General features: G+C 41.1%; 1 protein-coding gene across 1 annotated transcript in view; it reads left to right on the forward strand.

Moving 5' to 3' along the window:
- Positions 1 to 14,019, forward strand: part of NTN4 (netrin 4) — a 294,924-nt gene that overhangs the window by 184,127 nt on the left and 96,778 nt on the right. Inside the window, 2 exon segments of the mRNA XM_053716881.1 lie at positions 2,937 to 3,063; positions 11,931 to 12,119. Of these exon segments, the coding sequence (XP_053572856.1) occupies positions 2,937 to 3,063; positions 11,931 to 12,119 (316 nt within the window).

A 14,019-nucleotide genomic window follows, 5' to 3' on the forward strand; every position in this document is an offset into this window, starting at 1 on the left:
AGCCTGTATAACAGTGTAAATTTGCTGCCCCCTCAAAATAACTCAACACACAGCAATTAATGTCTAAACCATTGGCAACAAAAGTAAGTACACTCCTAAGTGGAAATGTCCAAATTGGGCCCCAATTAGCCATTTTCCCTCCCCAGTGTCATGTGACTCATTAGTGTTACAAGGTTTCAGGTGTGAATGGGAAGCAGGTGTGTTAAATTTGGTGTTATCGTTCTCACACTCTCATACTGGTCACTGGAAGTTCAACATGGCACCTCATGGCAAAGAACTCTCGGAGGATCTGAAAAAAAAATAATTATTGCTCTACATAAAGATGGCCTAAGCTATAAGAAGATTGCCAAGACCCTGAAACTGAGCTGCAGCAAGGTGGCCAAGACCATACAGCAGTTTAACAGGAAAGGTTCCACTCAGAACAGGCCTCGCCATGGTCAACCAAAGAAGTTGAGTGCACATGCTCAGCGTCATGTCCAGAGGTTGTCTTTGGGAAATAGACATATGAATGCTGCCAGCATTGCTGCAGCGGTTGAAGGGGTGGGGGGTCAGCCTGTAAGTGCTCAGTGCTCAGCGTCTGTGTCATGTACTGACGATCGCACATGACTTTTTTACAAAGAGATGCTCATGTGATATTTTCTAGTCAGCCTTTTACAGATTTGTTGTGTGTTTTGTTGTGTGTTTTTAATTGATTTAACACATGGGTAATTATTTAAGTGTAAAAGTAAACCATCTTACCATTATTTATTTAATACATCACATTGTATTTTTTCACCATGGTCAGAAATGGCCCTAAACAAGTGACAGAGCATTTGATGGAACTTCTGTAAACACTGCAAGTGATCTTGCAGAACTGAGAATCAAGATTGAAAGAAATTGAAAACACGTTTAGTGCATCTGTTTCAGGGATTATGGAATTTAAAAAAATTAATTAACTCCCCACTTAGTATATTAGTCTGTAAATGACAAGGTGCTTTGGCAAAGTCTCAAAGACCACTCCTTATGCTGTAGGCTGTTGTGAATATTGAATGAGACCTCAATGGAGTTCACCAGAGGATAATTTTAATGATAACTCTTCCTTTCAAATACATTAGGGGGTTCAAGTCAATCTCTTATAAGAGCTGTACTGATGCTTTGAACAGATTTCCATGAGCATTCCAACCTATATGCAAGGTTTTCATTATAGTTTTGTATTTTTTTTTATTGAATTAGTACTTTTGGATAATTGTAGCTTACTAGCTTTTAACACACATTTTTTTAAAGGGATACATTTTTTCTTTCATTATTTAAATAGAGCATGCAATTTTAAGCTACTTTATAATTTACTCCTATTAACAAATTTCTTCATTTTCTTGGTATCTTTCTTGGTATCTTTATTTGAAAAAAGCAGGAATGTAAACTGGCCCATTTTTGGTTCAGATCACTGGGTAGCGCTTGTTGATTGGTGACTACATTTTGTTTTCCTTTCACATCTTCTTCAAATAACTAAACATTTCCAATATTTAGATTTATCAGTTTCAAACTAAACTATAATAGTTTTTGGCAGATATTTAAAATTTTGTCATAGTTTGTAATTATTATAAGGTAAACATGCTTAGGAATCGCTTCTATGACTTAATGACACTCATTTCAGCAGGGCCGCCACTAGAAATTTTTGGGCCCCTGACTTAACCATTGATCAACCCCCCCCTCCATGCACTTTTTTCATAGGTGTAGTCAAACTTGGAAATGTTGAAAAGGTATTAACACACAAACACAAAAACAGACACACATAAGGATTCACATAGAGACACTCTAGCAAACACGTATAGAAACAAACACATTCAGACACAGACACCCACACAGACACTCAGCACTTGTTTACATTGACCTGACAAGTAATGAGGTAGACTACAGTTTTGTCAAAAAAGGAGATTTACAAGACAAAATATGTTGTTCTGATTATATTTTTGTCAAGGAAGATGCCAACTATATGATGACAACAGCATTCAGTGGCTGAAAGGAAGGGCCCTGAACTGCCTAAACAATAATTTAAAGGTTAAGTGGTGGATTGGTGACTTCCAGAAAGGTCTCATTAGTCTCAAAGTCTGTAGAAAGATGTGAATAATCAGTGGTAAGGTCAAAATGTCCTAAAAAGGAACAGACAATGGACACACACACACACGCACAAACTCAAACACAAACTTGCACATACACCCAAGGAAACACCCACAGAGACACAAAGAAATACACACACACACACACACCCTCACTTAGACATCCACAGAAAACACAGACAGACACACAAACCCTCACAGAGAGACCCACAGAAAAAAATACATACACACTCATAGAGACACCAACAAAAGCACAAAGACATAAACACAGACACCCACAATATTAAAAAAGTATTTTTAAATTATTTTTTTATTTATTTTATTTGCAAACATAGCACCACATGGTTCATTCTCTTTTTAAGTAGAACAGAACTTCAGGAAACCTTAAAAAAAAAAAATTCTTGAGATCTTAGCCAACGTTCCTTGGTGTTGAGAGACACAGAGGGATTCTGAGGTCGGGATAAAGGAAATTTGTGTTTAATGAGTAGATGATAAGCATCTTTACAAAAACCGAATTGGTGGTCTGCTTATTAAAATTTTCTTTTAGACAGTTACAAAACAGACTGAAAGTTCTGTGTAACTTGCTTTGAGTTGACCGTACACCAAAGGATTGGCCCATGTCAGAGAATTTAGTTAGTGAGTGAGTCAGTAGTACCTTGAAGCTGACAGATTTTAATTTGCTATTCTAGATATTCTGTTTGAGTTCTAAAGGGTTCTAATGTACATTTTAGTCATCATGTAAAGGTATAATTAACCACAATAAATTCTGTTTCCTATAGTATTGATAAAACACTGTAATTTTAGCCTATTTCTGTAATAATATTTCTTGTGTCTCATTAGGTACATGGACGATGCATTTGTAAGCACAATACAGCTGGTCGTCATTGTGAACACTGTGCCCCACTATACAATGACCAACCATGGGAAGCAGCCAATGGTAAAACGGGGGCACCAAATATGTGCAAAAGTAAGTACTTACCTTATACAAATTCCAGTGATATGACATGAGTGCACCAGCATGCTACATAGCCTTTTTATGTGATTGACTTAAAAGCAAAATGTGAACCCACTGCCTTGCTACATTGTATCTTCCTAAGAGACAAACGAATATAAGGAGTAGTAGAGTACAATAACAAAACTCTCAGAGAGAGGATTTAATATCCCTCCTATCAGGTGGTGCTGGATGCAGACATAAATTATACATAAACAAGAGGACAGAGAAGAAGAATCCCCAAAGCACTCCAAAAGAATAAACATTCCGGGACAATCATACTAGGTCTCAACCCACAACACAGAATGATAGTTAAAACGTAGCTTTTATTATAGACAAGAGATAATAATTATTAGATAAAACACCATTAAAAGAAACTAAAAAAAACAGAATTTATGCTTACCTGATAAATTACTTTCTCCAACGGTGTGTCCGGTCCACGGCGTCATCCATTACTTGTGGGATATTCTCCTCCCCTACAGAGAGAGGCAAGGAGAGCACACAGCAAGAGCTGTCCATATAGCTCCCCCTCTGGCTCCGCCCCCCAATCATTCGACCGACGGTTAGGAGAAAAAGGAGAAACTATAGGGTGCCGTGGTGACTGTAGTGTATAAAGAAAAATAAAAATTTTTCAAACCTGATTAAAAAACCAGGGCGGGCCGTGGGGCAGGCCGTAGACCGGACACACCGTTGGAGAAAGTAATTTATCAGGTAAGCATATATTCTGTTTTCTCCAACATTGGTGTGTCCGGTCCACGGCGTCATCCATTACTTGTGGGAACCAATACCAAAGCTTTAGGACACGGATGAAGGGAGGGAGCAAATCAGGTTACCTAAACAGAAGGCACCACGGCTTGCAAAACCTTTCTCCCAAAAACAGCCTCCGAAGAAGCAAAAGTATCAAATTTGTAAAATTTGGCAAAAGTGTGCAGAGAAGACCAAGTCGCTGCCTTACATATCTGATCAACAGAAGCCTCGTTCTTGAAGGCCCATGTGGAAGCCACAGCCCTAGTGGAGTGAGCTGTGATTCGTTCAGGAGGCTGCCGTCCGGCAGTCTCATAAGCCAATCGGATAGTGCTTTTCAGCCAGAAAGAAAGAGAGGTAGCAGTAGCTTTTTGTCCTCTCCTCTTACCAGAGAAAACGACAAACAAGGATGAGGTTTGTCTAAAATTCTTTGTTGCTTCTAAATAGAACTTTAAAGCACGGACTACATCTAAATTGTGAAACAAACGTTCCTTCTTTGAAACTGGATTCGGACACAGAGAAGGAACAACTATTTCCTGGTTAATATTCTTGTTGGAAACAACTTTTGGAAGAAAACCAGGCTTGGTACGCAAAAAACAACCTTATCTGAATGGAACACCAGATAGGGTGGATCACACTGCAAAGCAGATGATTCAGAAACTCTTCTAGCAGAAGAAATAGCAACCAAAAACAGAACTTTCCAAGATAGCAACTTGATATCTATGGAATGTAAGGGTTCAAACGGAACCCCCTGAAGAACTGAAAGAACTAATTTTAGACTCCAAGGAGGAGTCAAGGGTCTGTAAACAGGTTTGATTCTGACCAAAGCCTGTACAAAAGCTTGTACATCTGGTACAGCTGCCAGTCGTTTGTATAACAGATAAAGCAGAGATCTGTCCTTTTAGAGAACTCGCTGACAATCCCTTATCCAAACCTTCTTGGAGAAAGGAGAGGATCTTAGGAATTTTAATCTTACTCCAGGAGAATCCCTTGGATTCACACCAACAGATATATCTTTTCCATATTTTATGGTAAATCTTTCTAGTCACAGGTTTTCTGGCTTGGACCAGAGTATCTATCACTGAATCTGAAAACCCACGCTTGGATAAAATCAAACGTTTAATTTCCAAGCAGTCAGCTGCAGAGAAATTAGATTTGGATGTTCGAATGGACCTTGTACTAGAAGATCCTGTCTCAAAGGTAGCTTCCATGGTGGAGCCGATGACATATTCACCAGGTCTGCAAACCAAGTCCTGCGCGGCCACGCAGGAGCTATCAGAATCACCGAGGCCTTCTCCTGTTTGATCCTGGCTACAAGCCTGGGAAGGAGAGGGAACGGTGGAAACGCATAAGCTAGGTTGAACGACCAAGGCGCCACTAATGCATCCACTACAGTGGCCTTGGGATCCCTGGATCTGGACCCATAGCAAGGAACCTTAAAGTTCTGACGGGACGCCATCAGATCCATGTCTGGAATGCCCCATAATTGAGTCAACTGGGCAAACACTCCCCCGGATAGAAAGTCTGACGACTCAGATAATCTGCCTCCCAGTTGTCTACTCCTGGGATGTGGATTGCAGATAGGTGGCAGGAGTGATCCTCCGCCCATTTGATGATTTTGGATACCTCTCTCATCGCCAAGGAACTTCTTGTTCCCCCCTGATGGTTGATGTAAGCTACAGTCGTCATGTTGTCTGACTGGAATCTTATGTATCCGGCCTTCGCTAGTTGAGGCCAAGCCCGGAGAGCATTGAATATCGCTCTCAGTTCCAGGATGTTGATCGGGAGAAGAGACTAATAGACTGGCGTCGGTCGTGACAATGACCCACTTTGGTCTGCGGAAACTCATTCCCTGAGACAGGTGATCCTGGGACAACCACCAATGGAGTGAGTCTCTGGTCATCTGGTCTACTGAAGCATGCACAGTTGTAATGGTCTTAGATGAATTCGAGCAAAAGGAACTATGTCCATTGCTGAAACCATCAACCCTACTACTTCCATGCACTGAGCTATGGAAGGCTGCAGAATAGAGAGAAGAACTTGACAAGCGTTTAGAAGCTTTGACTTTCTGACTTCTGTCAAGAAGATCTTCATTTCTAAAGAATCTATTATTGTTCCCAAAAAGGGAACTCTTGTCGACGGAGACAGGGAACTCTTTTCTACGTTCACCTTCCAACCGTGAAATCTGAGAAAGGCTAGAACAATGTCTGTATGAGCCTTTGCCTTGGAAAGAGACGACGCTTGAATTAGAATGTCGTCCAGATAAGGTGCCACTGCAATGCCCCTTGGTCTTAGAACCGCTAGAAGGGACCCGAGCACCTTTGTGAAAATTCTGGGAGCAGTGGCTAGTCCGAATGGGAGAGCCACGAACTGATAATGTTTGTCCAGAAAGGCGAACCTTAGGAACTGATGATGATCTTTGTGGATAGGAATATGTAGATACGCATCCTTTAAATCCACGGTAGTCATATATTGACCCTCCTGGATTGTAGGTAAAATTGTTCGAATGGTTTCCATTTTGAACGATGGAACTCTGAGAAATTTGTTTAGAATTTTTCAATCCAGAATTGGTCTGAAAGTTCCCTCTTTTTTGGGAACTGCAAACAGATTTGAGTAAAACCCCTGACCTTGTTCCACAGTTGGAACTGGGTGTATCACTCCCATCTTTAACAGGTCTTCTACACAATGTAAGAATGCCTGTCTCTTTATTTGGTTTGAAGATAAGTGAGATGTGGAACCTTCCCCTTGGGGGTAGTTCCTTGAATTCTAGAAGATAACCCTGAGAGACTATTTCTAGTGTCCAGGGATCCTGAACATCTCTTGCCCAAGCCTGAGCAAAGAGAGAGAGTCTGCCCCCTACTAGATCCGGTCCTGGATTGGGGGCTACCCCTTCATGCTGTTTTGGTAGCAGCAGCAGGCTTCTTGGCCTGTTTACGCTTGTTCCAGCCTTGCTTTGGTTTCCAAGCTGGTTTAGTCTGGGAAGCGTTACCCTCTTGTCTAGAGGCTGCAGAATTGGAAGCCGGACCGTTCCTGAAATTGCGAAAGGAACGAAAATTGGACTTATTCTTAGCCCTGAAAGGCCTATCTTGTGGGAGGGCATGGCCTTTCCCCCAGTGATGTCTGAAATAATCTCTTTCAATTCTGGCCCAAACAGGGTCTTACCCTTGAAAGGGATATTAAGCAATTTTGTCTTGGAAGATACATCCGCCGACCAAGACTTTAGCCAGAGCGCTCTACACGCCACAATTGCAAACCCTGAATTTTTCGCCGCTAATCTCGCTAACTGCAAAGTGGCGTCTAAAATAAAGGAATTAGCTAACTTAAGTGCGTGAATTCTGTCCATGACCTCCTCATATGGAGTCTCCCTACTGAGCAACTTTTCCAGTTCCTCGAACCAGAACCACGCCGCTATAGTGACAGGAATAATGCACAAAATAGGTTGAAGGAGGTATCCTTGCTGTACAAAAATCTTTTTAAGCAAACCCTCCAATTTTTTATCCATAGGATCTTTGAAAGCACAATTGTCCTCAATGGGAATGGTCGTGCGTTTGGCTAGTGTAGAAACCGCCCCCTCGACCTTAGGGACTGTTTGCCATGTGTCCTTCCTGGGGTCGACCATGGGGAACAATTTCTTAAATATAGGAGGAGGGACAAAAGGTATGCCTGGCTTCTCCCACTCCTTATTCACTATGTCCGCCACCCTTTTAGGTATTGGAAAGGCATCAGGGTGCACCGGGACCTCTAGGAACTTGTCCATCTTGCACAATTTTTCTGGGATGATCAGATTGTCACAATCATCCAGAGTAGATAGCACCTCCTTAAGTAATGCGCGGAGATGCTCTAATTTAAATTTAAATGTCACAACATCAGGTTCTGCCTGCTGAGAAATTCTTCCTGTATCAGAAATTTCTCCATCTGACAAACCCTCCCTCACTGCCACTTCAGACTGGTGTGAGGGTATGACAGATAAATTATCATCAGCGCCCTCCTGCTCTACAGTGTTTAAAACTGAGCAATCGCGCTTTCTTTGAAAACCTGGCATTTTGGATAAAATATTAGCTATGGAGTTATCCATTACTGCCGTCAATTGTTGCATAGTAACAAGCATTGGCGTGCTAGAAGTACTAGGGGTCGCCTGCGCGGGCATAACTGGTATAGACACAGAAGGAGAGGATGCAGAACTATCCCTACTTCCTTCATCTGAGGAATCATCCTGGGCAACCTTACTAAATGTGACAGTACTGTCCTTACTTTGTTTGTTTGGACGCCATGGCACAATTATCACATACATTTGAAAGGGAGAACCACCTTGGCCTCCATACATACAGAACATGATCTATCTGAAGGTGCAGACATGTTAAACAGGCTTAAACTGGTTAATAAAGCACAAAAACCGTTTTTAAACAAAACCGTTACTGTCTCTTTAAATGTTAAACAGGGCACACTTTATTACTGAATATGTGAAAAACTATGAAGGAATTATCCAATCTTTGCCAAATTTTCACCACAGTGTCTTAATGCATTCAAAGTATTGCACCCCAATTTTCAAGCTGTTAACCCTTAAAATGCGGAAACCGGAGCCGTTTGCAATTTAACCCCACTACAGTCCCAGCCACAGCCTTTGTTGCGACTTCACCTATCCCAGGGGGGTATACGATACCAATTCAAGCCTTCTAGGAACGTTTTCAGTGGATACCAGACCCTCTCACATGCAGCTGCATGCACTGCACTTAAAAGAAACTGTGCAATAATGGCGTGAAAATGAGGCTCTGCCTACTACAGTGAAAGGCCCTTCCTGACTGGGAAGGTGTCTTAATTAGTGCCTGGCGATAAAAAAAGTTCCCCAAATAATAAAAGTGTGAAATCCACTTCAAACTTTAAATAAAAACTTAAATAAACAATCAATTTAGCCCTTAAGAGTGTCCACCAGTTAATAGCCCATAATAAGCCCTTTATTCTATCTGAGTCTAAGAAAATGGCTTACCGATCCCCATGAGGGAAAATGACAGCCTTCCAGCATTACACAGTCTTGTTAGAAAAATGGCTAGTCATACCTTGAGCAGAAAAGTCTGCAAACTGTTCCCCCCAACTGAAGTTCTCTGGGCTCAACAGTCCTGCATGGGAACAGCAATTGATTTTAGTTACTGCTGCTAAAATCATACTCCTCTTTTAAACTGAACTCTTCATCTCTTTCTGTTTCAGAGTAAATAGTACATACCAGTACTATTTCAAAATAACAAACTCTTGATAGAAGAAATAAAAAACTACAACTAACACCACAAACTCCTCACCATCCCTGTGGAGATGCTACTTGTTCAGAGCGGCAAGGAGAATGACTGGGGGGCGGAGCCAGAGGGGGAGCTATATGGACAGCTCTTGCTGTGTGCTCTCCTTGCCTTTCCCTGTAGGGGAGGAGAATATCCCACAAGTAATGGATGACGCCGTGGACCGGACACACCAATGTTGGAGAAATATATATCATCGACACAGACATGTGTGGTCCAGGTAACAAATTAATTCCTATAGTATCAAAGTACAATATGAGTAACTATCCCCATTGAACGTTGTTACACAAAACAAAAAAGCCCATAACTACAGTCTATCATTCCATCAGTGACTCATAAGCCTCCCAAGGGAGCATAACAGGATGGCAATCTTCTATACTCACATGTAACGCCAGTGCAATTACTTAAAAATTGCTGGGTGTTCCTGTACTAGTCTGAACAGACTAAACAAATCCTTAGCCAGGACCGGGCCATGCCGAAACGCCTGACATACGTTTCGCACTGCTGCTTTGTCAAAGTCCTTCCTAAGAGACCCTTAACAAGATTGTACCTTCCCGACCGGGTTTCTATAGGTGACGCGCCTTCATATACACGAAGGGCTCCACTTACCAAAGGTTGGGCGGACATGATCCACTACTGCAAACATGTCTGCCGGATCTCACTGCCAGACATTTAACATTGCACAAGCAGTTGCTTGTCTAATGTCGCCCCATGCTCACTGGTGGCTAATCATCCGCCAGCCCAGGCTTTTAAATCGTCCAGATCAGATAGGGATGATTTCACTCCATCACATTTTAGGCAGAGATGTTAAGCAGCAGTGGTCTTAAGACCACTTCTACTTAACTAGCATTTCAGCTTGATAAATGGGGCCCTAAGTCCAAACATGGCCACAAGAGTGCTGTTCAAATTTCTTGCACCTACATAACTGATCTTGTAAACTGGAATGAACATTTGTGACCATGAGTTCCATAATGTAGGCACAAGCACTTTGAAAGGCAGTCTAATGAATGTTTGCCTTAGCATGCATGGAGGTGCACCCCTATAAAAACCTGGTCACAAAGGCGCACTCTTATTAAGGTCTCTTAGGAAGATACTATGTTGCAAGGCAGTGAGTTTATGATTCACACTTGACATAATGTAAACATTTTGTAAAAGAAAAAATCCTTTGCACAGAAACTTGTATTCACCATTTTTTTGAGTTCATGCCAAAAAGGAAACAGTGCTTTAGTTCTAAATTGTTGTAATTATTGTTTAAAACAATACTTGTCAAAGAAAAGCGACCATATAGCGATAGCAAAATAGTGCAAGTCTATTCATCCTGACAACCTAAAAGATGCAATTTGGTTGGAAAGCAAAAAAAGGCTTTTTGGGAGCAAATCACCACTATATTGTAATTGGGACCATAATGGTTACTGATTGCTAGTCAAAAAAATGCGTTGTAACTGTATTATTTATTTGACACCCTATTGCTAAAATTTAAGACTGGAAATTATGTTTTCCAGTTCTGAGAATGGTAAGAGCAAATAACAGGCTTCACAAGCCTAATCCTTATACATGTCTGTTCCTGATTGGTTTTAATAAAGAAGTTAAAGGGACAATCTTAAATTCAGTGCACTTTGGTTTTAAAGGGACACTGAACCCATTTTTTTTCTTTTGTGATTCAGATAGAGAATGCAATTTTAGGCGACTTTTAGGCGACTTTCTAATTTACTCCTTTAACTCCCTTTAACTATTTATGAAATTTATAGAAGATATTAGGAAGGTAAATAAGAAATGCAATATATTTTGCACTCTATGTTTTTGTACGCTGCACCTGTATACAGCCCTATTCCAAATCAAGCATATATACGCACAACTGTGTGCACAATATGCTCCATTTATTAAGCTGAGTATACAGCTTCTGCTTCTGAACATTTATGCTAACTCTTAGGTGGTGGATTAAAATCACCCTGGGACAGGTTCACCTGCTAGGATGCATTTTCTGTGATCCTGGGTTGACAAGTTTGCAGAAGCCAGCCCTGTCCTTCCGGTATTTGTTAAATCGGCCCCAATGTGTCAATGCTTGCACCTAACTATTAAATTCAAGTGTTAAAGCAGAGATGATAGACCTATGTCTTAAGACCGCTGCTTCTTAACTCCTGTGAAACAGAGGAATATGGCCTCATTCGGGCCATGATAAATCGGCCCCTCTATCTCAATCAAGGAAAAAATGTGGGTTTCATTTCCCTCTAATATAGTTTTTATGCACAGTTACTTTACAGCATGTTTTGTTTTTGTAGTTTTTTGCTGTGTAAAATGTTTCCTTATGGCCTCGGGCCTATTTATCAAATGTCTGTCCGACATGATCTGATCAGCGGATCATGTCCGACAGACATCGCTGAATACGGACAGCATTACGCTCTCCGCATTCAGCATTGCACCAGCAGTTCTTGTGAACTGCTGGTGCAACGCCGCCCCCTGCAGATTAGCGGTCAATCAACCCTATCGTATTGGATTGGGTTGATTTTCGGCGATGTCTGCCCGCTGCCTCAGAGCAGGCAGACAGGTTATGGAGAAGCGGTCTTTAGACCGCTGCTTCATAACTTGTGTTTCTGGCGAGAATGAAGGCTCGCCAGAAACACGGGGCTTCAAGCTCCATACGGAACTTGATAAATATGAACCTTCCTGTTTATGGACTTGCATTATCAGAAAATCTTTCAGGAGTAGCTAACAATTAAAGTAAAAATACAAATGTGTGAATAATTGTCCTCTTTATGCAATGAGCTGCTTTATTGCTTTTCATTTATAATTTGTTTGATCCTTTACTTCTGGCAGAATGTAAATGCCATGGCCATGCTGATAGTTGCCACTTTAATCTGGATGTATGGCTGGCATCCGGGAACCGCAGTGGAGGAGTGTGTGATAACTGCCAACACAACACTGAAGGGGAACATTGCCAGAGATGTAAGCCTGGCTTCTTCAGAGACTTACAGAGACCATTTTCTGCACTAGACGCCTGCAAAGGTACTATAGCTAGACTCATGCCACTCTCTGTATGGTTTGCATAAGTAATTGTTTTTACTATATTTTTTAAACAATATAATATGATTTTACATTTTATGGTTGTTAGGATTTTACAGAGTGTAATGATTTTTGCTCCTATGGGGCATATTTATCAATGTGCGAGCGAACATGATATGAAGTAGCGTATCATGTCCGCCGTACATCGATAAATTCTGACAGTATGCGCTGTCGCCATTTATCATTGCACCAGCAGTTCTGGTGAAGCCCCCTACAGATTTGCGGCCAATCGGTCGCTACCGGCGGGTGTCAATCAACCCGATTGTATTCGATCGGGTTGATTTCTGTCCGTCGCCTCAGAGCAGTCAGACAAGTTGTGGAGCAGAGGTCTTTAGACCGCTACTTCATAACTTCTGTTTCCGGCGAGCCTTCAAGGGGCATCAAGCTCCAAACAGAGCTTGATAAATATGCCCCTATATGTAAGAAGCATTAAGCTTCTCTTTATATATAGAACTAATTCTGTAGCTTTGGTTTTCTTCACAATACCACAACTCAATAGCTGATCTAGGCAATTTTAACCATTGTGTAGTAAACCTAAATTACAGAATTTGCTTTTTGGCCTTTCTAAAGAAAATAGAATAACAATGTTTATACCTTACATGTTATCTAATATTTTTTAGTGCATTTATGTAGGACCAGTTCAAGACATTGAGCTTTCTGGGTCCAAGAATAAAATGAAACCCTTCAACTCAGTCTAAACTAGGGGTTTTCAATCCCCTCTGACAAAATTTACAAGACAGTACCCCCCAATTTTGTTGTAACTTTATTTTTAAAGAAAATTGTAATATTTTATTTTTAGTTTTAATTTGGGGACTTTATAACTGATCCAGGGTTCGCACACAGCTCTCTAGAGCTGATTCTGCTTAACCAAAACAGTGCTTCACTCTCATTTCAATTTGCATTTTGCTACTCATGGGTTAAACGTAAGTTACCGATCAAGGCAACAAACTCAGCGCAGTCTCTAGGTGACCTGGACCTCAGTGCCACGACATGGCAGGTGTCATTATCTGTTTTTTTTAAAAAAAATTATATGTTTTGTTCTAAGTCAGCTGCTGCTTGTGATTTCCATAGTATAGTGTGAAGTGACACTGCTTCCGTGCCTCCCCTTATATGTTTTAGCGCCCACCCTGGGGAGACCCACCTCACACTTTTAAAACCACTACTTTAAGCCTAACCAGAGTTAGTTGTTTTAGAGATTAAAGTTCAGCAGATTAATGGGCATTTTATAAGATGATAAAAAAAAACACACTATACAAGCACAAGGTATAGAGGTACAAATAAAAAAAGGACATGTGGCTGGTATTATAGCCTAGGTAGGTTTAAGTCAATAGCTGGAGTTGCTGCCGCTCATAAAACACAATACTGGATGCTGGATGAAGCTGAATAAAACAAAAAAAAAGATAGAAGAGCGCAAACTCCTCTAAGTATAAATGTTAAAACAACAGAGGTTTTAGTAAAAGACAATGGAACACTCACACTTTCCAACCTCAAACGAATATGAGGTATGAACAAAGCTCCAAAAAGCATATGTTGTCCCACAGCGGAGTTCAGAAAGGATTTCCCAGCGTTACCTTCTGCAATCCATACAGGTCGTCCCATATGTAATGGAGTCGTGCAGGGTATAGGGTGATGGTATCAATTATCCTTATGTCTCCAGGCAAGTGGGCATCTAAAAACAGGTAAACCACCACAAAATGAATCGGTCCCTCCAATATTTGCCGGCTACAGGTACGCCTACTGTCTTGATGCCACATTTAACAGCTGGCAAATATTGTAGCGGCTGATTCGTTTTGTGGCGGTTTACCTGTTTTTAGATGCCCACTTGCCTAGAGACATAAGGATA

This window comes from Bombina bombina, chromosome 6 (assembly GCF_027579735.1).
Source record: "Bombina bombina isolate aBomBom1 chromosome 6, aBomBom1.pri, whole genome shotgun sequence".
NCBI classification, from domain to species: Eukaryota; Metazoa; Chordata; class Amphibia; order Anura; family Bombinatoridae; genus Bombina; species Bombina bombina.